Source organism: Molossus molossus, unplaced genomic scaffold (assembly GCF_014108415.1).
Source record: "Molossus molossus isolate mMolMol1 unplaced genomic scaffold, mMolMol1.p scaffold_m16_p_39, whole genome shotgun sequence".
In the NCBI taxonomy this organism is placed as follows: domain Eukaryota; kingdom Metazoa; phylum Chordata; class Mammalia; order Chiroptera; family Molossidae; genus Molossus; species Molossus molossus.
In genome coordinates, this window is record NW_023425376.1 from 658,602 (window position 1) to 682,351 (window position 23,750).

The following is a 23,750-nucleotide window of genomic DNA, read 5'->3' on the forward strand; positions in this document are numbered from 1 at the left end:
ACATACATGACATAATTTACAGACACTAGAAATGCTTTAGTGGTCAGTAGATAATTTTTGTTCTTTAAGATTTGAGTCCTATGAGCTTTTTTCGGTCACTGAGTCAGTCAAGTTCATGCTGTTAAAAAGATTCTGGCAACCTGAAGGGCTTTTCCTTTTAAGAATGTGCTTGTCAGCATCCCCAAGGAAGTCTGGCCAGGCAGGGTTTAAGCCCAGTTGGGGCCTCACCTTCCTCACACTTACACTTAAGGAAGCAGGTTTGGGAGTCTGCAGGATGTCATCATGCACTTCAGGGCTTGTTTTTTTTCATTGGCAGCAAAATGAGCAACTCAAGGGCATGTGAAGGTGAGCCTTTGAGAATGACAAAGGAAAAGTGGAAAATGGATGGGAGAATGTATTTATAGAAACAGGAAATCCTGATTGAGTTTACATCTGAAGGTGGTAATAGGGAAGTCAAAAAGAAAAACAGATTTTGAAAGAGGTGAAATAAAATAAATGAATGAAAGTTTCTCAGCCTGTGAAATGACATATAACTCTCCAGGTTTAAGAAAAAAACTGTTAGTAAAGAGGAAAAAGTAGATACAACTTAACATGAGAAAACAGCATTTTATACTTTCACCACTGGTTGTACTCTGAGCAGCGAGCTCCTTGGGGCTGGCCCGACACTGACTGAAGCCTGGCCTGTCGTTGCAGGATGATGTGGGCAGCAGGTATTGTGGCCGCCATGTCCAGCATCACGTTTCCGGCAGTCAGTGCCCTCGTCTCTCAGAATGCAGAGTCAGATCAGCAAGGTAAGATCACTGGCCCCTTTCTGTGTCCTCCTCCAGCTGAGACATGCCTGCCGGAAACATGAGCAGCTCTGGGCCTCTCTCCACGTCTGTGTGGTCCCTTTTCTATGATCACACCTGCTTGCTTTCCTTCCCGCTCTGAAATTATACTCATGTTTTTAACATGTGGACTCATCAGTTCTGATACCATCAGAATTAACTAGATATAATCACATTTTAACTGATGTCTGTTAAATAATGACAGACTAGTTAGTAAAACAATGAGCTTTTTATTTAATTACTAAAATTTCTTTCATTTGGAATTGCTCTAAGACCATTGGCTGAATTTAGGAAATGATTCTCTGAGAGGGTAAAGAATAAATCTGTGCAGTGCAGAATATGGGGCAATGTTAGAATGACTGTGTGGGAAGTGCTTGCAGACTGACTTGATCCTTCCTGTGCCTCTGGCTTCACCATTAGGCATTTCCCACTGCCAGAAGTAATCCTTTTCCTTCTTCATCTTTTAATGACTCACCTTACTATAGTCAGGAAGTAGTAAATTTTAGAAGGAAAAAATTTAAATGCCTTAGAGCCCTTTAAAACTTTTTGATAAAAAATTATATTGGAAAAGATAGTTTATTTATTGCATTTATTTTTCCACATCAGAAGTTAGCCATCTTATTCATATCCACATTTTAAAACAGTGTCACTTGTCTGGCCAGCGTGGCTCAGTGAATTGAGCATCATCCCATGGACTGAGAGGTCCCAGTTCAATTCCCAGTCAGGGCACATGCCTGGGTTGCAAGCTTGATCCCCAGTAGGGGGCGAGCATGAGGCAGCTGATCTATTTTTCTGTCTCTTTCTTTCTTTCTTCCATTCTCTCTAAACAACAATAAAAAAAAAAAAGGAATAAAAACGTATTTAAAATGGTTTCATTTGACCACAAATTCTGTGTCCCCTGCTATGGAAACCCAGCTGGCTGCACACCCTTGGAGAGGGCTTGTGATGAGCAAGGGTGTGCCGTCTGGAGATGGGCACTGCTTGGTGTCTGACAGACACTGGCCTGTCTTTCATAAATTCTCCTTGGCTCTTTTTATGCTGATATGTATTAGTACAGATGTTTCTAGAGGTCAACCTACAAGATTATTATAACGCATTGTATTAGGCTGAATTATCTTTGACCATTTTTGACCTACAGAAACATGCATTTCATACAATTCAGGCTAATTTTTATCTGTCTTGTTAGAAACAAGAGATATCTAGCCCGGCTGGTGTGGCTTAGGGGATTAAGCGTAGTCCCATGCACCAAGAGGTCACCAGTTCGATTCCTGGTCAGGCACATGCTCAGGTTGCAGACTTGATCCCCAGTAGGGGGTGTGCAGGAGGCAGTTGATTAATGTTTCTCACATTGATGTTTCTATGTCTCCCTTCCCCTCTTTCTAAAAATAAACCAGAGATATCTAGAAATTGGCACTTATGGGATATTTCAATGCAGGTCTGCGGGAGGCTGTATCAGAAATGTGAAAGTCACCTTAAAGAACAGAGTCTGCCTAGGCAAGGGGTAGGGAGGGGCTGGGACCACACAGCACCAGGACTGTGGTGGGTTCACATGGACAGGGCTGCAGAAGCAAAGGGCAGATTTTTATTTACTTTTATTTTTATTTTTATTTTTTATCCTTACCTAAGGACATTTTTGCATTTATCTTCAGATAGAGCGGGAAGGAAAAGGGGTGGGTGGGAGAGAAACATCAATGTGAGAGAGACCCATCGAGTGGTTGCCACCCACACAACCCCAACCTGGGCCGGGGACACACTGCAACTGAGGTACCTGCCCTTAGCGGGAATCAAACCCGGGACTCTCCGGTCCACGGGTCGACGCTTTAACCACTGAGCAAAACTGGCCAGGGCGGCAGATTTTTATTGTAAAATCACCATTAAATGAGTAGAGCAGGAAAATCTTAATTCATAGAAAAATTAAAATTGTCTATAAATGGAGAATATTAAAGTTTTTTATTGTAGTATTTCCTATTTTTAGAAAGATCCAGCTGTTATGGGGGAAATTCATCTCTAAAGGATTTCAGAAACCTCAGTGTCATTTTTTCTCCTTATGGATGGCAGGGCACAGAATGTCAACATTGAAAGGATATAGTAAAATCAAGAATACATTTGTGCAGTAAATGAAAATATGATGGTTAAGCTACCCGACCCACTCTCCTCAGCATGGACTACCTAGTCCCCTTGAGTCAGCACATCATAGTTTGTAAGAAAGTTCTGTTAGGTCCCCAGTCTTGACATGCTTTCCAGAGAAAACTGGCTTCCTTCTTTGTTCTGATGTAGGATTTGCCCAGGGGATCATAACTGGGATAAGAGGACTCTGTAATGGCCTGGGGCCAGCACTGTATGGCTTCATATTCTACATGTTCCATGTGGAGCTCGCTGAGTTGGGACCGGAATTGAATTCTAACAATGCTGCTTTGCAGGTAATTTGGTAATAAGCCTAGTTTTTAAACAGTGATTATGTCTGACTATAGCAAAATCCCCTGACATTAAATTTGGAGAGTATCCTTATTTATATGATAAGACTACAGTCGACCCTCGTTTATCATGGTTAATCAGTTCCAGACTCTACTGTGATAAATGAATTTCCGTGAAATAGGATTCTTTATACAGTCGTCCCTCGCCACTTTGTGCTTCGGCGTTTGCGGCTTCACTCTTACGGTTTTTTCAAATACCATACCATACCCTACCCTACCCTATACCCTATACACTATACCCTATACCCTATTTGAAAAAACCGTGATAGAGTGAAGCCATGAACATCAAAGTGCGAAGTGGCGAGGGACAACTGTATAGGATTTGACAGTGGTGAGTGCTATGTTCATTGCTTCCTGGGGAGGTATTATTTCGGTGTTTTAATATATAAAAGATTTGTCTTAATTCTGTTCAGATTCTGTTCTCACTTACACAATAACTCTGATCAGAATTCATTCTTCTGGTAAAGCCCATGCCAAATAAACTAACCTACAGTTCCACCTAGAAATTGAACTAGAGTTTTTTTTTTTTTCATTTAATATATATGTCTGTACAAAATTGGAATTAATGTTCATGTACAGAATGGATGATCTGAGCTCATAGGGTAAGATTAGAGATAAACACCTGTTACTCATAGGTTTGGGTTCAACTCCTGAGAAGTGGATGGAAAAGCAGTGAGTAGTTGCCCTCTGTCATATTCTAGACTCCGGGAGCTGGGAGAGTTTGCCTGGGCACTTAGTGAGGCATTTGCTCAGGAGGAAATGATTCACTTGGAGGTGCTGTGGGTGTTGTGAGGTCATCCAGCACTAATGCTGCATTGAAAAGACTAACCAAATTCTTCATCTCCACTTGTTTCCTACACCCATCAGGGCGCGCTCATCCCAGGCCCACCGTTTTTATTTGGGGCATGTATAGTTTTTATGTCTTTTCTGGTTGCCTTATTCATCCCTGAATACAATAATGGAATTAAAAAATACAGCAACAGCATCAGCGGCAACGTGACCAACACTCCAGAAAGAGGCAACGATGAAGACATTGAGCCACTGCTGCAAGACAGCAGCATCTGGGAGCTCTCTTCCTTCGAGGAGCCTGGGAGTCAGTGCACTGAGCTATAAACTGCAGAAAGGGAGATTCTGCAGACGCCGTCTGTCTGCAGTTGTTGGGAGCCACCCCACATGGAGACTTTATGGTGCTGGAGCGGAGATGCTAGTGGCATCCTTTAGGGCCAAGTTTGATAAGTAACCCTCTGCCTCCCTTCTCTTCCTCCTCCTGTTCCTTTTCTTCCATTCCTTTTCTTCTGTTTGTACATTAAAACAAGTTAAGATTTGAAATACGTTGCTGCACATAGTATGCAATTGTCAAAGTTATCTGAAGTCCAGACTTTGAAATTCAAATAGAAAAAGTCACATCTGTGAGAAAGGATGGCTTTCCTTTATTACCTCTGGAATAAGAGTGACAGCAGTTCCCCATGTCCTTTTCAGTAGAAGATGCAGGATTGTGGTGCAACTGCCATCTCTGGCCAGATTTAAGGTAAAGAATCCCTTGTTATATTCCTCCTTCCTGTTTCTCTGAAAAGTGCCCGCTTAGCCCATAGTGTTTATGAGTGGCTGCTCCAAGAGTCACTCAGTATCAGGGATCTATTGCCTTTGTTCAAGGACAAACAAAACCTAGTCTTACTCTCCTTTCCTTGTCTTTTACTTAATATTCTCAGCTAGAATGAAATTCAGCAGATACACCTCTGAATAGTAATAATACTGATCAGTGATATCCTTTACCAGTGAAGAAAATTTTTCTTATAAATTTATATCATGAAGAAATAGCAATTCATATTCCTCAACCTAGTATATTGGTCAGATCCAAAGTGATTTTACAGAAGAAAACATCAAACATTTTGGTAGCAATAGAAATTAGAGGGTGCTTCTACGAAAGTGTTCAACATTGTAAACATTCCCAAGTAAGGATGCGAGTTAGTAACTGGATGCCAGTGGAGTTTGTATCCAAGTTCAGACTCAAGTAGAGCATTACTGTCTGCTCTTCCCACATCTGTGTCCTCCTCAGTTTTTCTCATTCATCACACTCCTGCCGTGACTGCTCTGTGTAGCATGCATTTGTTTGCATTAGGCCTCTATTTCCACATCTTTGTCTGATTCTTAAATCTCGTGGGAATATGCACATCAAATTCCTTTCTAAAATATAGTGTTTTAGAAAGCTCAGTTTCACATAAGTGTCTTGCTGATTTTTCGAGATGTTTTGCAGACAAGGAAAACTTGACAGATTTACATGCACGTTGCTGCACCAGGAAATGAACCATTCACTAGGGCCTACTTTTAACAAAGCACTCCTTTGAAAGTTTTATAGGTATGAAATATATGTAGATATTTTTAAGGGATTTTAATTTCTTTTTGATGGAGTACTGTGTAAATCTTGTATTTATAAATGTAATGAAGGTGTTGACAGAAAAAATATATATAACTTTTGTAAAGGATTATGTACTGACTGAATACATGTAAAAGAAAATATATTTTGAAACTTGTTCTGCTATGAACAGAAATGACATATCTTTTTACTATGCTGTTGGTTTATAAGTTAAGCTTCCTAATGCATAATAAATTTGCAATGGATACTTTTATGTCTTTTGTATTTCTTTTAAAGTAAATAATGTCTCAGCGGTTAGAACGTGGACCCTCAGACCGGAGAGTCCCAGATTCAGTTCCCACTAAGGGCTTGTACCTCATTTGCAGTTTGTCTCCGGCCCTGGTTGAGGTCATGTGAGTGGCAACCACTCAATGTGTCTCTCTCACATTGATATTTCTCCCCCCCCCCTTTCTCCCTCTCTCCCTCCCTGAAGATAAATGCAAAAATAAATAAATAAAATTAATTAATTAAAAAATAATAATAAGGTAAATAATGCCATTGCTTTATCTGAAAATAAATAATTAAAAATGATAATAAAGTAAATAATGTCATTGATCTTTCAGTTCTCTTTTGGGTAGCTTTCAACTAAAATAAATAGCCAATTTTTAAGCTAATGCAAAATGTGTGTGTGTTTTCAAAAAGTTTAATTTTTAACAAACTTCCTTCAAAACCTCCCTGCAGTAACAGATTGCAACTGTTTTATTTGTAAGCAGGGACACCGCTGTCTGCAAGCCCAGGTCGGCAGCTGCATCGTTCACAGCCACCGGAGGGGGGAGCAGCCCGAGTGTCCGCTGGTGGGTGAATGGGTAAAGAAAGTCTGCAGCGGGGATTGTTACTCAGCCTTAGAAAGGAGGAGAATCCTGCCCAGGCCACAGCACGTGACCCTCGAGGACATTGTGCTGGTGAAGGAAGCCGGTCACAAGCACAGGCATTGTGTGGTTCCACTGGGACCAGGTGTCTGGTCAGACTCGTGGGGACAAAGAGCAGTGCTTGCCAGGACCAGGGAGGGGCAGTGAGACATTATTTAATGGGTAGTTTCAGTTTTGTGAGGTGAGAAAAGTTCTGAAAATGGATGGTGAGGATGGTTGCACATCAATATGAATGTATTTAATGCCACAGAACTACCTAAAAATAATTAAAATGGCCCTGGCCAGTTTCGCTCAGTGGTTAGAGTGTCAGCCCACAGACCAAAGGGTCACAGGTGTGATTCTCGGTCAGGGGCACGAACCTGGGTTGTAGGTTTGATCCTCCACCCTGGTGGGAGTCATGCAGGAGGCAACCAGTTGATGTGTTTCTCTCACATTGATGTTTCTCTCTCTCCCCTCTCCCTCTTCCTCTCTCCCTTCCACTTTATATAAAAAGCAATGGAAAAATACCCTTGAGTGAGGATTAAAAAAAAAAGAAAGAAAAATAATTAAAATGTATAGTTTGCCAGTCCTCACCCAAGGATATTTTTCCATTGATTTTCAGACTGAGTTGGAGGGAGGGAGGGAGGGAGGGAGGGAGAGAAACATCTATGTGAGAGAGACACACTGATTGGTTGCCTCCTGGAGCACCTCAGCCAGGGCTGGGGATCAAACCACAACCAAGGTACATGCCCTTGACCGGAATCCAACCCGCGACTCGTAGATCCATGGGCCTACAATCTAACCACTGAGCGAAACTGGCCAGGGCAGTTTGCCAGTCTTTTTAAAATGCTCTCATAGCATCTTTGCTCTCTACCACTGTTTATTGAAATAGTTGTTTCTTTTTTTGTTTGTTTGTTTGTTTTGTTTTGTTTTTTATCCTCACCCGAGGACATTTTTCCATTTTTTACTCAGCGGGAAGGAGAGAGAGGAAGAGAGAGAAACATCAATGTGAAAGGGACACATCGAGTGGCCACCACCCACACGACCCAACCAGGGCCGGGGACAAACTGCAGCCAAGGTACATGCCCTTAGCGGGAACCGAACCCAGGTCTCTGTGGACCGCAGGCTGACGCTCTAACCGCTGAGCCAAACCGGCCAGGGCGAAATTGTTGTTTCTTTACCCAGTATAATAAACCGCGCTTTTTCTTGTAATTAGGTTTTTTCAATTGAGATAAAATTCACCATTTTAACCATTTCAAAGTGTCCTGCCCACTTGTTTGTGCACCTAATAGCACTGATTCCAGAACATTTCTGTTGCTTCAGAAAAGGAAGCCCAAGCCATTAGCAGTCAGTATCAGTTCCCCTGTCCCTATCCCCTGGCAGTCAGTACTACACTTTCTGTCTGTGGACTTGCCTGTTTTGGATATTTCATATAAATGGAATCATACAGTATGTGACCTTTGTGTCTGGCTTCTTTCACAGAGCATGTTTTCAAGGTTCATCTACATTGTAGCATGTGTCAAATATTACTCCTCTTTAAAGTTGAGTAATATTCTATTGTATGTATACACCCCACTTTCTTTACTCATTTATCTATTGATAATTTATTCTTCAAATGTAAGTGAATGTTTGGGTTGTTTCCACTTTTAATCTGTCATTAATAATGCTGCTATGAACTTTCTCCTAAGTTTCTGTGTGAACGAACATGTTTCTAATTCCCCCAAGGTGTGTGCCTGGGGGCGTGAGTGATTGGTTGTGTGTGAACTCCGTGCTGAACCATCTGAGGAGTGCTCAGACTTCCTTCCAGCAGCCACATGTGCCCCAGTCAGCACTGGAGGAGGCCGCAGCTGCTTCATGTCCTCGCCAATACTTCATTTCCTGCTGTGTTGTTTACAGACAGGTAGGTTTGAAGTGGTATCTCGTTGTGGTTTTGACTTGCATTTTCCTAATGACAAATGATGTTGAGTATTTACTCATGTGTTTTTTGGCCATTTGTATGTTTTCTTTGAAGAAATATCCATTCACGACTTCCAGTCAAGATGGCAATGTAGGTAAACACAGTATTGCATCCTCCCACAACCACATTAAAGTTACAACTAAACTACAGAATAATCATCATTTAGAACCACCTAAAATCAACCTGAATGGAAGTCCTACAATTATGGAATTAAAGAAGCCGCATTGAGACTGGTAGGAGGATGGGCTGATCTCACACCCATGTGTTGTGGATAAAAATCAGGAGGGATACTTCGGCTGGAAAGGACCTCCCTGAGGACTGAGGGGTTCCAGTGCCAGGAAGATAATCTCCATCACTTCTGGCTGTAAAACTAGTGGGGACTGAGTCTGAGGGAGGCTGCAGCTGCGGGAGTCCCCAGGCAGCTCCTCTTAAAGGGCCCGCACATGGCTCCAGCATGGGGGAGGCAGCTTGAAAGGCACCAGAGACATGGGGAAGAACTGAGTTGTTTGGCACTGGAACAAGGGCTGGAGAGGCAGGTTTCTCCTAGACACATGTGCTGCCGGAGGTCTTGGTTCCTTTGGTAAGCCCTTCCCTGGGGCGGCAGACAGCCGCCATATCTGGGATTCCAGCAACCTGGCCCACCCATCTTTCAGGCCCACCCAAGCTGTTGCCAGTTGCTTTACCATAGGATTGGCCTGTCTTGGATCCTGCTTCAGGTTTTCCTAAATTCTTTCAAATAAGCAGCGTCTGGTCTCAGCTAGCCCCATACTTTTCATTAAGTAATACACAGAAACAAACACAGGAGGCAGCCAAAATGAGGAGACAAAGAAACAGGTCCCAAATGAAAGAACAGAACAAAACTCCAGGAAAAGAACTAAATTAAATGGAGATAAGAAACCTAACAAATGCAGAGTTCAAAACACTGCCTATAAGGATGCTCAATGAACTTAGAACTTAAATGAACTTACTGAGGGCCTCAGGAGCATACAAAAGGAGCAGTCAGAAATGGAGGAGGCATTAACTAAAATAGAATAATTTACACAGATTAAATGATAGAGTAGATAAAGCCAAGAAGCAAACCATCAATTTGCAATATAAGGAAACAAAAAACACCCGGTCAGAACAATAAAAAGAAAACAGAAGCCAAAAGAATGAGGATAGTGTAAGAAACCTCTGGGACAACTTCAAGCGTGCCATTAGCATCATGGGGCTGCCAGAGGGAGAAGAGAGGGAGCAAGACATTGAAAACCTATTTGAAAAAATAACAGAAAACTTTCCTTACCTGATGAAAGAAATAGACACAAGTCCAGGAAGCACAGATGAACCCAAGGAGGCCCACATCAAGACACATCATCATTAAAATGCCAAAGTTTAAAAACAAGGAGAGAGCCCGGTCAGGTGACTCAGTAGTTTAGCATTGACCCATGCACCAAGAGGTTGCCAGTTTGATTCCTGGTCAGGGCGAATGCCCAGGTGTGGGCCTGATCCCAAGTGGGGGGCATTCAGAAGGTGGCCAGTCGATATTCTCTCTCATCAACGTTTCTCTTTCTCTCCCTCTATTCCTCTCTCTTTCTCTAAAACAATAAAGAAAAAAAAATTTTTTTTTTTTAATCCTCACCCGAGGACATTTTTCCATGTTTTGTTCAGATAGAGCGGGAGAGAGAGAGAGAAACATTGATGTGAAGGGACGCATCGAGGGGCTGCCACCCGCACAACCAACCAGGGCCGGGGACAAACTGCAACCGAGGCACGTGCCCTTAGCGGGAACCGAACCTGGGTATTAAAGAAAATTTTTTTAAAAAAATAAAGACAGCCCTGGCCGGTTTAGCTCAGCGGTTGGAGTGTCGGCCTGTGGTCCAGAGAGACCTGGGTTCGGTTCCTGCTGGGGGCACATTCCTCGGTTGCAATTTGTCTCCAGCCCTGGTTGGTCGTGCGGGTGGCAGCCACTCGATGTGTTCCTTTCACATCGATGTTTCTCTCTCTCTCTCTCTGTTCCTCTCTCTCCCTCCCACTCTACCCGAACAAAAAATGGAAAAATGTCCTCGGGTGAGGATAAAAATAAATAAAAATAAAAAAAAAAGAAAGACAAGGAGAGAATCTTAAAATCAGCAAGAGAAAAGCAGTTAGTTACCTACAAGGGAGCTCCCATAAGACTCTCAGCTGATTTCTCAACAGAAACTCTGCAGGCCAGAAGGGAGTGGCAAGAAATATTGAAAGTGGTGAAAAGCAATGACCTACAACCAAGATTACTGTACCCAGCAAGACTATCATTTAGAGTCATTGGACATATAAAGACCTTCCCAGCCCTGGCCCATATGACTCAGCAGTAAGAGTGTCGCCTGCAGACCAAAGAGTCTCTCATTTGATTCCAGCCAAGGGCACATACTTTGGTTGCAGTTCGTCCCCAACCCCGGTTGGGATTGTGTAGGTGGCGCCAATCGATGTGCTTCTCTCACATCGATGTTTCTCTCTCTCCCTTCAGCTCCATCTGAAGATTAATGTAAAAAATATTCTCACATGAGGATTTTAAACAAAAGAGCTTCCCAGACAAGAAAAAGCTAAAGGAGTTCATCACCACCACACCAGTATTGCATAAAATGTTAAAGGGTCTTTCTTAACAATTAAAAGTATGAACAATAAAAGGGCAGTAAATACATATCTATCAACAATTGAATGTAAAAATCAAAACCAACAGGCAGAGCAGAAACACTCAAATACAGAGAACATTATGATGGGAGGGGATTGAGGGAATGGGTGGAAAAGGTGAATGGATTTAGAAGTACAAATTAGCTGTAGTCATGGGTGTGTAAAGTACAGCATATAGGATATATTTGATTAATACCCATACATAGTAATATAAATTTTAATAATAGTAATACATTAGAATGTTTCTATATTCTAATACATATTCTATAATATAATATTCTAGTAAATATGTATAGTGTCAGGTGGGTATAAGATTTTGGGGCATGATCTCATAGTAAGTTTGCTAATATTTAATCACTGGGGTGTACACATGAAATTAATATAATATTGTATGTCTACTGTAATTGAAAAATAAAAAGTAATTTCAAAAAAAGAAATACTCTGGCCCAGCCGGTGTGGCTCAGTGGTTGAGCGTCGACCCATGCACCAAGAGGTCGCCAGTTCAATTCCCAGTCAGGGCACATGCCCAGGTTGTGGGCCCCATCCCCACTGGGAGGCATGCAGGAGGCAGTCAGTCGGTGTTCTCATTGACGTTTCTATCTCTCTCTCCCTCTTCCCTCCTCTCTCTCTAAAATCAATAAAGAAAAAAAAATGTTTTAAATATTATGTCAAACATTGTTCATCATAGGCCCAATACCTCCAGCTCCTCGCATTGGCAGAGACTCCGCGTGTGCCCCCCATTCTGCTGCCCCCTACACTCAATCCCCCAGCCTAGCTTCTGCCTCAGGGCATTCTCATATTCTCCTTTCTTCAGATTCCTTATGTTTCTTTACTTTACCTTCAGCAGAGTTTTGTTCATCTTCCCCGACCATCCCGTTGAAAATCACCATCATTCAGTTTCAGCACCTCTCCTGCTTAGAGCTTTACTCGCTTTCTGCACACAAGGCTGTGCTGTTCTGAGGGAGACTGGCTCGTGGAAGTGCATCTGCTCTGCCAGAGGGAAGGCTCACGTTTCCTTTCTGCTGCAGAACAGGAATGACCGTCAAACTGTCTGTGAAGAGTTCACCCTGCAAAGGGCTGATTGGTCTCCATTTTATTTTGTGTCTTCCCACTTCCCAATGAGACTGGGTGGTTTGACCTCTGCCTTCTTAGCATCTGCCCTGGAGGGGCTTAAAGTGCACTCCTGGATTGAAAGCCAGGAGCAGCCAAAAGTCTGGGCTCTGGTCTGAGAGCATTTATAGCAATAACATGGAGGACAGACAGGCCCAGGAGAGAGTCACAGCACAAGACACCGAAGAGGGCAGAGGTCTCTTTCCCTTGTCAGTAAGGAGAATCCTGTTTGGGCAGGAAACAGTGAGGAGTGCTGGTGGACCCTTGCCCTGGACAGCCTGGTGCTCTTTTTGTCTCTGACTGAATTTCCCACAATGCAGTTTCAGGCCACTGTCCCGTAGCTGGGACTCCTGGCCTCTGATTCTTTTTAAATGAGATAACATGCCTTCTGTCCCTTAGCATATACCTTTTTAGACTATCTTAATTGAATACACGGCTGTTGTATTTACCACTGAATTCTTGTCATATATTTCTGTCATTTTTGTCTGTATCCCTAAGTGATTTGTAGAGTGTCTGCTGTCCTTCAGTCTTATGGTCTCAGGTCCTCCCCTCAGTGCACTGTTCATATTATAGGTCCAGGAGCAGAGCTGGTTGGGGTTCCTGAGTCAGAAACCCCAACAGGTGGCTGTGGCCTGGGGAGAACCCACCCTGAGTCTTTTCTGCAGGGCAGGTGCCTTCTTTGAGACCCAGCACCCAACAGGCTTTAAGCCTCAGCCTCTTCTGTTCTATTCTATGTCTTACGTCCAGGGTGGTGGTTTACTTGTTTCAACCTCGCTATGGAGTATGGATTTTATTCTCCTTTTGCTTTTTTCTTTCTCAGTTCTGTAATTGATGATAGGGTTGTGTTTGGGCCAGTGACACGGGCTTATGAAAGAATTCACAGCTGAACCAGTGTGGTTCAGTGGATTGGCCGTCCTCCCATGGACTGAGAGGCCCAGGTTCAATTCCTGGTCAGGGCACATGCCCGGGTTGCGGGCTCGATCCCCAGTGGGGGGCATGCAGGAGGCAGCTGATCAGTGTTTCTCTCTCACATTGATATTTCTCCCTTTCTAAAAAATTAATAAAAGCATATAAATAAAAGAGTTCACAACTGAGAAAAGAGAGGAAGTTTATTTTGTCTTTCCCTATAAACAGGGAAAGGACCCATGCACTGACTGGCAATACAAGGGAAGAGCAGAAAGAGTGAGTTGCTCTTTTATTGGGGTATTTGGGAGTAAAGAGCAGATATAGCGAGGAGCGGGGGGATTCTTATCTCTTCGGCCTATAAAATATGCCTGGAAAAAGGAGAGAAGAGATGTGGGCAGGGACTGCAAGGGCTCATTGTCAGTGAGTCAGTCACAGGTCCAGGGTCCAGTGTTCCAACAGTCAGGTTCATCTTTCCATGATGTCAGGTAGCCCCTCTGTCCTCACAGTGTCCACAGATGGACTGCATTCCCAAGGCAAGCTCCCTAGGCACGCACCTCCCAGCCAGGGCAGAGTGGGCTTTTTTTTTTTTTTAATTTATTTTTTTGTTACAGATGTTTCTCCTTTTTTACCCCATTGGCACCCCCCTCCCCACCCCCGCCCCACCCCCAGCCTTGTTGTCCATGTCCATTGGTCATGCATACATGCATACAAGTTCTGTGGTTTATCTCTTCAGAGTGGGCTTTTCTTTAATCAGAACAAAGCCATCATGATTAACATGGCAAAGGATGATTAACAATTTTTCTAACTATAGCTAGTGCCCCACTATGATTACTTGTCTTACTCTTCTAACATTTTCTATTAATTCTAATAGTCTTTCGTGCCCCTTTCAGTTGCATAGAAAGGCTTTTTGAAGTTGCAGACAACAGCCGTCTCTGTTTAATTACCAGGTGCTTCTCATAAATTGTGGAAAAAATTATTAAAAACACAACTCCTGTCTTCTGTCCTTACAATTGGTGCAAAGGGAGTGGGCATCTTGACTAGGTCTCCCTGTCTCTCTACACTGGTTATGTTCAATAGCTTCCTTTTTTACTTCTTTTTAAATTTTTTAAAAAGTTGTTATGTGTTTGCCTGATCATCTTAGATGTCGAGCCCAGAAATCTTCTACCATACAATTCACTCCTGTTATCAGTGTGGCTTGGCTGCAGTGGCTGCCACAGGGCCCCAGGTGCCCGCTGGGAATAACTGCACACATAATGCTAAACTACATGGATCGCTAGTGCTGACTTGTCATTTTAGTTCTGACAACACAGTTGTATTTATTTTATTTTATTTTAAATATGTTTATTGATTTTTTTAGTGAGAAAGGAAGGAAGTGAGAGAGAGAAATATCAATATGAGAAATATGGATCGACTGCCTCCTGCACGCCCCCTACTGGGGATCGAGCATACAACCGGGGCATGTGCCCTGACCGGGACCTCTCAGTCCATGGGACGACGCTCAATCCACTGAGCCACACCTGCCGGGTGGGCAACACAATTTTATATCTTGGTCATTTGGGATAAGAAGAATAAAAAGTCTTGCATTTCCTAAAGTCTGTAAAAAGGAACATAACTTCAAAAAATGCTATGAAACACCCCATGAGATTTGGGTGAAGAGTGATGTGGAGATTATTGGTCCCTTCATTTTTTTTATTCCTCACCCAAGGATATTTTTCTACTTATCAGAGAGAGTGGGAGGAAGGAAGAGAGAGAGAGAAACATCGATGTGAGAGAGACACATTGACTGGTTGCCTCCCACACGACCTGACCAGGACCGGGGATCAACCACAACCAAGGTATGTGCCCTTGACCAGAATCGAACCCACAACTCATTGGTCTGCAGGCCAACACTCCAACTGCTGAACCAAAACCAGCCAGGGCAGTCCCTTTATTTTTAAGTATATATTGTTTTCAACTCTGCCAGAAATTAGCTTCATAAAATTTAATCATTTAGTATGCTCAACAGTGCCAAGCATGTGAAAATAAATATATTGCAAAATATTAACATGCATTAGGTGTATTATAATATGTAGGTATTTTAGTGATTTTGCTTTTGTTTATGCGTGATACATTTATAGTTTCTTTAATGATCACCATTACCATTTTTTTTTAAAGCTGTTGCAGTGATTAGTCATTGTGTTTTAAAGTACACTGACCACTAGATGGCAGTGTTAGCCGTTTTCAAAGTTAGGCCCAATGCAGAGCATTGCTAGGTTCTATTAGAACCTTTATTGTTTTTTATTTTTTATTAATTTATTTTTGTTGCAGATGTCTCTCCTTTTCCCGCCATTGACACCCTCCTCCCAATCCCGCCCTCCCACCCCCAGCATTATTGTCTATGTCCATTGGTCATGCATATAAGTTCTATGATTTATCTCTTCCCTTTTTGTTTTTTAATAGAAAAATAAAAGGAATTTTGTGAACATGGGCATTTTTTAGTATCTTCATGTTACAACCCTTGAGAAGTAAAATCAAGACATTGAAAAGTCAAAATTGTACTTCCAAATGTTCGTTGTTCTCTCCTGTTTAGTGTCAGTCAGAATTCCACATTAAATGTACATAGAACATAAAAAGAGTATAAGAGGAAAAGTACTACTTACCATGAGTGTATATTCATCCATTTTCTGTTCTGATCACCATAATTCTAGAAGAAAGTGGTGTTCTTTTCTGTCATGACAGAGCACTTGAGTCTTCTTTGTTCTCAGCAGGCCACCGAAGTTCACCTCGGGGAGTCCACTTAGGGGATCACACTGAGAGTTTAGGATATCAGCAAATTAATCATATACCAAAATTGCTTGTGAATGTTCTGTTATATGGCTATTGCTTTGCAATTATTTAAGATTCAAAAAGTCTTTTGTCTGAGTAGATTTAGAATTTGTTTTTCTGTATTATTAGTTAAAAACAAGAAAAGAAACACCCCTTCACTGAGTTTTTTAATTTGATTAAAAAAATTTTTTTTCTTCATTGATTTTTGAGAGAGAGGAAGGGAGACGGAGAGAGAAACATCGATGAGAGAGAACACTGATTGGCTGCTTCCTGCATACCCCGCATTGGGGATTGGGCCCACAACCTGGGCATGTGCCTTGACTAGAAATTGAACCGGCGACCTCTTGGTGCGTGGGTCAATGCTCAACCACTGAGCCACACCAGCCAGGCTGATTTTTATTTTATTTTATTTTATTTTTTTATCCTCACCCGAGGACATTTTCCCCTGCTTTGTTTAGATAGAGTGGGGAGGGAGAGAGACAGAGAGGGACAGACACATTGAGTGGTTGCCACCTGCACGACCCAACCAGGGCTGGGGACAAACTGCAACCAAGGTACATGCTCTAAGTGGGAACCAAACCCAGGTCTTTCTGGACCACAGGCTGACTACTGCTGAGCCGAACCAGCCAGGGCTGATTTTTATTTTTAACAGGGTAACATCAGCAAATCGTTTTAACATTTTTCATTTATTTTTTATTTTATTTTTTATTTTGTTTATCCTCACTGAGGACATGTTTGCATTCATCTTCAGATAGAGCCGGAGGGAGAGAGGGAGGAAGAGAGAAAGAAACATCAATGTGAGAGAGACACATCGACTGGCTGCCACCCACACAACACCAACTGGGGCCAGGGACAAACTGCAACCAAGGCAAAAGCCCTTAGCGGGAACCAAACTCGGGCCTCTTTGGTCCGCGGGTCGATGCTCTTACCGCTGTGCCAAACTGTCCAGGGCTGTTTAACATTTTTAAAATAGTTCTGCAACATTTATTTAAGTCTCCTGCTTCCCCTCACCCCACCCTCAAGCACTGCTCTCCAGAAGCGATTATTTTCACCTCTTTTAGCACCTTCCAGATAACAAGTTTATACTTCTGAATTTTGAGTTTTCATTCTCGGATGTAATATATTCACTTTCATGGAAAATAAAAGCAGTATCTGGCTGTGGAGGACAGCACTGGAATTTCATGGATTTGGACCCCCATTTTCCTGCAGAATTGGTTCCTTGGGACCAGGGCGACAGGATCACAAGAGAGGCACCCATCTTCCCAGGGAACACAGGCCATCACCCCATAGAGATCTGAAAAGCTACAGAAATGCTAGAGAGCTTAAAAACAAAGAAACAAAAAAACAAAGACATGATTTGGTGCCACCTACTGGAAAACAATAGAAACATTGCTTATCAATCCACTAGAGAGAGGCCACTCATACGTAGATGCCTAGACAGAGAAGGAGCCCATTAACTATCAGGATAACCAAGGTAACAAGGCAGCTCAGAAAGAAAATGGAAAATAAACTTAAAGACATGGATGTATGTGCTTTAAATGACAGATAATTCAAGATTGCAGTTCTAAGAAAGCACTAACATACAAGAAAACAGATAGGCAATTTAATGAGCTCAAAAACAATATCCATGAACAAAACAAGTACCTAATCAAAGAGATTGAAACTTTAAAAAAGCAGTGGTACATATACACAATGGAGTACTATGCAGCTATAAGAAAGAAAGATCTCTCATCCTTTGAGACGACATGGAGGGACCTGGAAAGTATTATCCTAAGCGAAACAAGCCAAGCAGAAAAAGACAAATATCACATGATCTCACTTATTTGTGGAATATAATGAACATAACAGTCTGAGGAACGGGGTAGTCCCAGAGATGTGGATTAGGGTACAGACTGACAATCCCCAGAAAAGGGGGTGGGGAGGAGAGATAAACCACAGAACTTATATGCATGTATATATGAACAATGGACATGGACAACAAAGGTGGGAACAGGGTGGGGAGAGAGGGAGAGGGAGGAATCAGTGGGGGGAAAAGGAGAAACATCGGTAACAAAAATAAATTAATTAAAAAATAAATAAAATTTTAAGAACCAAATGGAAATATTTGAGATGAAAAACTCAATAAAAGAGTTCAAGAATGAAATACCAAGCTTAGGAAATAGAGCTAACCATGTAGAGGAAGTCATTGATTATATGAAAGATAGGAATCTAGGAATGATGCAGATGGAAAAAAAGACAACTGAACATAAAAAAGTGAAAGGACTCTGCAAGAGCACTCTAACTCCACCGTAAAGAGCAATAGAAGAATAATAGCTCTACAGAAGAAGAGAGGGAGAAGGGAATGGAGAACCTCTTCAAACAAATAGTTGATGAAAACTTCCCAAACCTATGGAAGAGCTAGATCCTCAAATTGAAGGAGGCAAACAGAACACCTAAGTTACCTCAATCCAAAATTCCCTTCTCCAAGCCCTGGACAGTTTGGCTCAGGGGTTAGAGCATCGGCCCACAGAATGAAGGGTTGCAAGTTTGATTCCAAGTCAAGGGCATGTACCTGGGTTGCAGGTTCAATCCCTGGCCCCGGACGGGGTTGTGCAGGAGGCAACCAGTTGATGTGTCTCTCTCACATTTTCTCCCTCTCTCTCTTCCCCTTCTTCCCATCCACTCTATCTGAAAATCAATGGAAAAATATCTTCTGGTGAGGATTAACAACACAAAAACCTTCTCCAAGATGCCCATTAGGTTATCATCAGACTTCTCAGCAGAAACTCTTCAAGCTAGAAGAGAACCAAATACTCAAACTACTGAAAGAGAGAAATTACCAGCCAAAAATAATATATGCAGTAAAGTTATCCTTTAGATATGAAGGATAAATAAAGACTTTTACAGACATGCAGGAGCTGAGTGAATTTATCACCAGAAGACCTTCAGTACAGAACATGCTCAAGAGGGTTATTCTGCCTGAAACAAAGAACAATGGGTCACAAAACTAGGAGTAAGATCACCAACAAACTCAAAGTGTAAATAGGGATAATTTTTAACAACAACAACAACAACAAAAAACATAAAAGGGGAGGAGGTAAAGTTCTGAATTTGAAAAGGGGAATGAGAATTAGATTCAATAAAAAGAAAAAGGACGACTGTAGACCTGCCTGGTTTTCCTCAACAGTTAAAGCATCAGCCTGCAGACCAAGGGGTCATGGGTTTGATTTCTGGCCAAGGGCACATACCTGGGTTGCAGGTTCAATCCCCAGCCCTTGTCGGGGTCATGTGGGAGGCAACCATTTGATGTGTCTTTCACATTGATGTTTCTCTCTCTCTCTCTCTCTCTCTCTCTCTCTCTCTCTCTCTCTCCCCCCTCTCACTCACTCACTCACCCTCCCTTCCACTCTATCTAAAAATCAATGGAAAAATATCCTAGGGTAAGGATTAAAACAAACAAAAATTAATACAACAAAGAGGTGGTTCTTTGAAAGGATTAATAACATTGACAGCCCTCTGGCTAGACTCACTAAGGAAAAAAAGAAAAGAAAAGACTGAAATGGACAAGACCAGAAACAATAAATTACACAGAAGAAAACATAGGTACTAAAGGTATGGACCTTGGTCTTAGAGAGGACTTTACGAATTTGACCCCAAAGGCAAGGGAAGTAAAAGTAAAATAAATGAATGGGACTATATCCAACTTTTACTTCTGCTCAGGAAAAGAAACTGCCAACAAACAGAAGAGCAATTGGGTGAATGGGAGAGGGGACTTGCAAACAACAGGTCCAACAAGGGGCTAATCTCCAAAATATATAAAGAACTCATACAACTCAAAACCAAACAGAAACCAATTAAAAAATGGGCAGAGGACCTAAATAGACACCTCTCCCAAGAAGATATACAAATGGCCAACAGATATATGAAAAAAATGCTCCATCTTCACTAGTTATTAGGGAAACGTAAGTAAACTACAGATACCACCTGACACCTGTTAGAATGGCTATTACCAACAAGACAGGTAATGACGTGTTGGAGAGCTTGTGGAGAAAAGAACACTCATTCACTGCTGATGGAAACATAAACTGGTACAGCCACTTTGGAAAACACTATGAAGGTTCCTTTAAAAATTAAGACTAGAGTTATCATATAACCCAGCAACTCCTCTTACGGGTATCTACTAGAAAAATTTGAAAATACTTATTCACAAAGATATATGCACCACTATGTTCACTACAGCCTTATTCATGGTGGCCAAGACCTGGAGACCACCAACGTGACCTACAATAGAGGACTGGATGAAGATGTGGTACATGTACACAAAGGGACACTACACATCCTTCAGAAAAGATGAAACACCTTCATTTGCAACAAAGACATTTCTTGAGAGTATCACACTAAGTGAAATATGTCAGACAGAAGAAGTCAAGAACCATATGATTTCATTCATATGTAGAGTATAAAATGGAAACATATAGACACAGGCAGCAGTGTGGTGGTTACTGGAAGGAAGGAGAGAGGGGAGTAGTGCAAGGTAAAGGGGCCCCATGCATGGTGACAGGTGATTCATCTTTGGGTGGTTGGACATGCAATGCAATACACAGATCATAGAAATGTGCACTTTAAAGCTATATCATCTTATTAATGTTACTCCAATAAATTTAATTTTAAAAAGAAAATATATAAAAAGGACACTCAGTTAACCACCCAGGTCAAGACACAGATTATTGCAAGCATTTCAGTAAAACCCAAGCAAAATAATTCTTCCCACACATGCCTAACTTCTATGATAATCAATTATATTGTAGTTTTACCTACATAAGTATGCCTCAATAAATTATAGTTTTTTTAAATTTAATAGCTTCATGTAACTTTCTGTCCTTTTGTTTGTTTGTTTTGTTTTGTTTTTCTTTTTTTTTATTAATTTATTTTTGTTGCAAATGTTTCTCCTTTTTTTCCCCATTCACACCCTCCTCCCCATCCCTTCACCCCGTCCCCAGCTTTGATGTTCGTGTCCATTGGTTATGTGTACATGCATATAAGTTTTGTGGTTTATCTCTTCCCTCCCCCCACCATCCCCTCTTCTGAGTGTTGTCAGTCTGTATCCTACTTCTTCATCTCTGTGTCTACCCCCTTCCTCACACTGTTATGTTCATTATATTCCACAAATAAGTGAGATACTTGTCTTTCTCTGTTTGGCTTGTTTCACTTAGGATAATACTTTTCAGGTCCCTCCATGTAGTCTCAAAGGATAAGAGATCTTTCTTTCTTACAGCTGCATAGTACTCCATTGTGTACATGTACCACTGCTTTTTTATCCATTTGTCTACTGATGGACACTTGGGCTGTTTCCAGATCTTAGCTATTGTAAATAATGCTGCTATGAACATGGGGGTACATATATTCTTTCTGGTTGGTGTTTCAGGCTTATGGTATATTCCTAGAGGTGGGATCACTGGGTCAAATGGCAATTCAATTTTTAATTTTTTGAGGTAACGTCATAGTGTTTTTCATAATGGCTGCACCAGTCTGCATTCCCACCAGCAGTGTACTAGAGTCACCTTTTCTCCACACCAACACTTGTTGTTTGGTGATTTGTTGATGGCGGCCATTCTGACAGGTGTGAGGTGATACCTCATTGTTGTTTTAATTTGCATCTCTCTGATGATTAGTGATGTTGAGCATTTCTTATATGTCTCTTGGCCATTTGTATGTCCTGTTTGGAGAGGTGTCTATTTAGCTCCTCTACCCATTTTTTAATTGGGTTCTTTGTCTTCCTTTTGTTGAGCTGTATGAGCACTCTATATATATTGGAAATTAACCCCTTATCTGATATATCATTGGCAGTTATGCTCTCCCATACAGTGGGCTGCCTTTCCATTTTGATGGTTGTTTCTTTTCCTGTGTAGAAGCTTTTGAGTTTGATGTAGTCCCATATGTTCATTTTTTTCCTTTGTTTCTGTTGCCTTAGGGGATGTATCAGTGAAAATTCTGCTGTGTATGATGTACGAAATTTTGTTGCCAACATTTTCTTCTAGAATTTTTATGGATTCACGGGTCACATTTAAGTCTTTTATCCACTTTGAGTTTATTCTTGTGTATGGTGTAAGTTGGTGGTCGTTTCATATTTTGCATGTAGCTGTCCAATTTTCCCAACACCATTTATTAAAAAGGCTGTCTTCACTCCATTGTATGTTCTTGCCTCCTTTGTCAAATATTAATTGAGCATATTGCCTTGGGTCCATTTCTTTGTTCTCTGTTCTGTTCCACTGGTCTATCTGCCTGTTCTTGTGCCAGTACCAGGCTGTTTTGATTACAGTAGCTTTGTAGTATAACCTGATATCTGGTATTGTGATCCCACCTACTTTGTCCTTCTTTTTCAACATTGCTGTGGCTATTCAGGGTCTTTTTTTTTTTTTATCCTCACCCAAGGAGACTTTTCCATATTTTGTTCAGATAGAGTGGGAGGGAGGGAGGGAGGGGGGAAAGAGAGAGAGAGAGAGAAAGAGAGAGAGAGAGATCGACGTGAAAGGGACACATCGAGCGGCCGCCACTCACACAACCCAACTAGGGCCAGGGAGAAATCGCAACCGAGGCACATGCCCCCAGTGGGAACCGAACCTGGGTCTCTCCAGACCGCAGGTTGATGCTCTAACCACTGAGCCAAGCTGGCCTGGGATCTTTTTGGTTCCATATGAACTTTTTGGTTCCATATGAACTTTTGAAGTATTTGTTCTAGTTCTGTGAAATATGTCATTGTTATTTTGATAAGTATTGCATTGAATCTATCGATTGCTTTGGGTAATATGGACATTTTAATGATGTTAAAACTTCCAATCCATGAACAAGGTGTGTGCTTCCACTTTTTTATATCTTCCTCTATTTCTTTTTTCAATGTTTTGTAGTTTTCTGCAAATAGGTCCTTTACTTCTTTGGTTAAGTTTATTCCTAGGTATCGTAATTTTTTTTGCTGCGATGGCAAATGGGATTGGTTTTTTCAGTTTCTCTTTCTGTGAGTTCATCATTGGTGTATAAGAATGCCATTGATCAAAAAAAAAAAAAAAAAAAAAGAATGCCGTTGATTTCTTGACATTAATTTTGTATCCTGCTACTTTGGCAAATTCATTTATGAAGTCTAGTAGATTTTTGATGGAGTCTTTAAGGTTTTCCATGTATAATATCATGTCATCTGCAAATAATGACAGTTTCACTTCCTCCTTTCCAATTTGGATCCCTTTTATTTTTTCTTCATGTCTGATTGCTGTGGCTAAGGCTTCTAGTACTATGTTAAATAAGAGTGCTAAAAGTGGGCATCCCTATCTTGTTCCTGTTCTTAAGGGAAATGCTTTTAGTTTTTGCCCATAGAGTATGATGTTGGCTGTAGGTCTTTCATATATGACCTTTATTATGTCGAGATGTGATCCCTTTATTCGCACATTACGGAGCGTTTTTATCAGAAATGAGTGCTGGATTTTGTTGAATGCGTTTTCAGCATCTATTGATATGATCATGTGCTTTTTATCCTTCATTTTGTTTATGTGGTGTATCACATTTATTAATTTGCGAATATTGTACCAACCTTGATGAATCCCATTTGGTCATGGTGAATCATTTTTTTTGTATTGCTGGATCTGATTTGCTAGTATTTTGTTCAGGATTTTGGCATCTGTGTTCATCAGGGATATTGGCCTGTAGTTTTCTTTCTTTGTAGTGTCTTTTTCTGTTTTTGGAATTAGAATTATGCTGGCCTCATAAAACGAGTTTAGAAGTCTTCCTTCTTGAATT

The 23,750-nt window shown here is 41.4% G+C and overlaps 1 protein-coding gene across 8 annotated transcripts in view; it reads left to right on the plus strand.

Annotated features, from left to right (window-relative positions):
* The window catches only part of MFSD14B (major facilitator superfamily domain containing 14B), an 81,769-nt gene extending 73,441 nt beyond the window's left edge, over positions 1-8,328 (plus strand). For 2 of the 8 annotated variants that reach the window (XM_036281553.1, XM_036281554.1), the window contains 3 exons: positions 694-791; positions 3,105-3,247; positions 4,169-4,565. In XM_036281553.1, the coding sequence (XP_036137446.1) occupies positions 694-791; positions 3,105-3,247; positions 4,169-4,414 (487 nt within the window). In that variant the 3' untranslated portion in view covers positions 4,415-4,565. Of the gene's footprint in view, positions 1-693; positions 792-3,104; positions 3,248-4,168; positions 4,566-4,780; positions 4,844-6,424; positions 6,509-8,287 lie in introns of those variants that run through there. The other 6 variants (XM_036281555.1, XM_036281556.1, XM_036281559.1 and 3 more) reach the window with 6 other exon arrangements.
* The last annotated feature ends 15,422 nt before the right edge of the window (positions 8,329-23,750 follow it).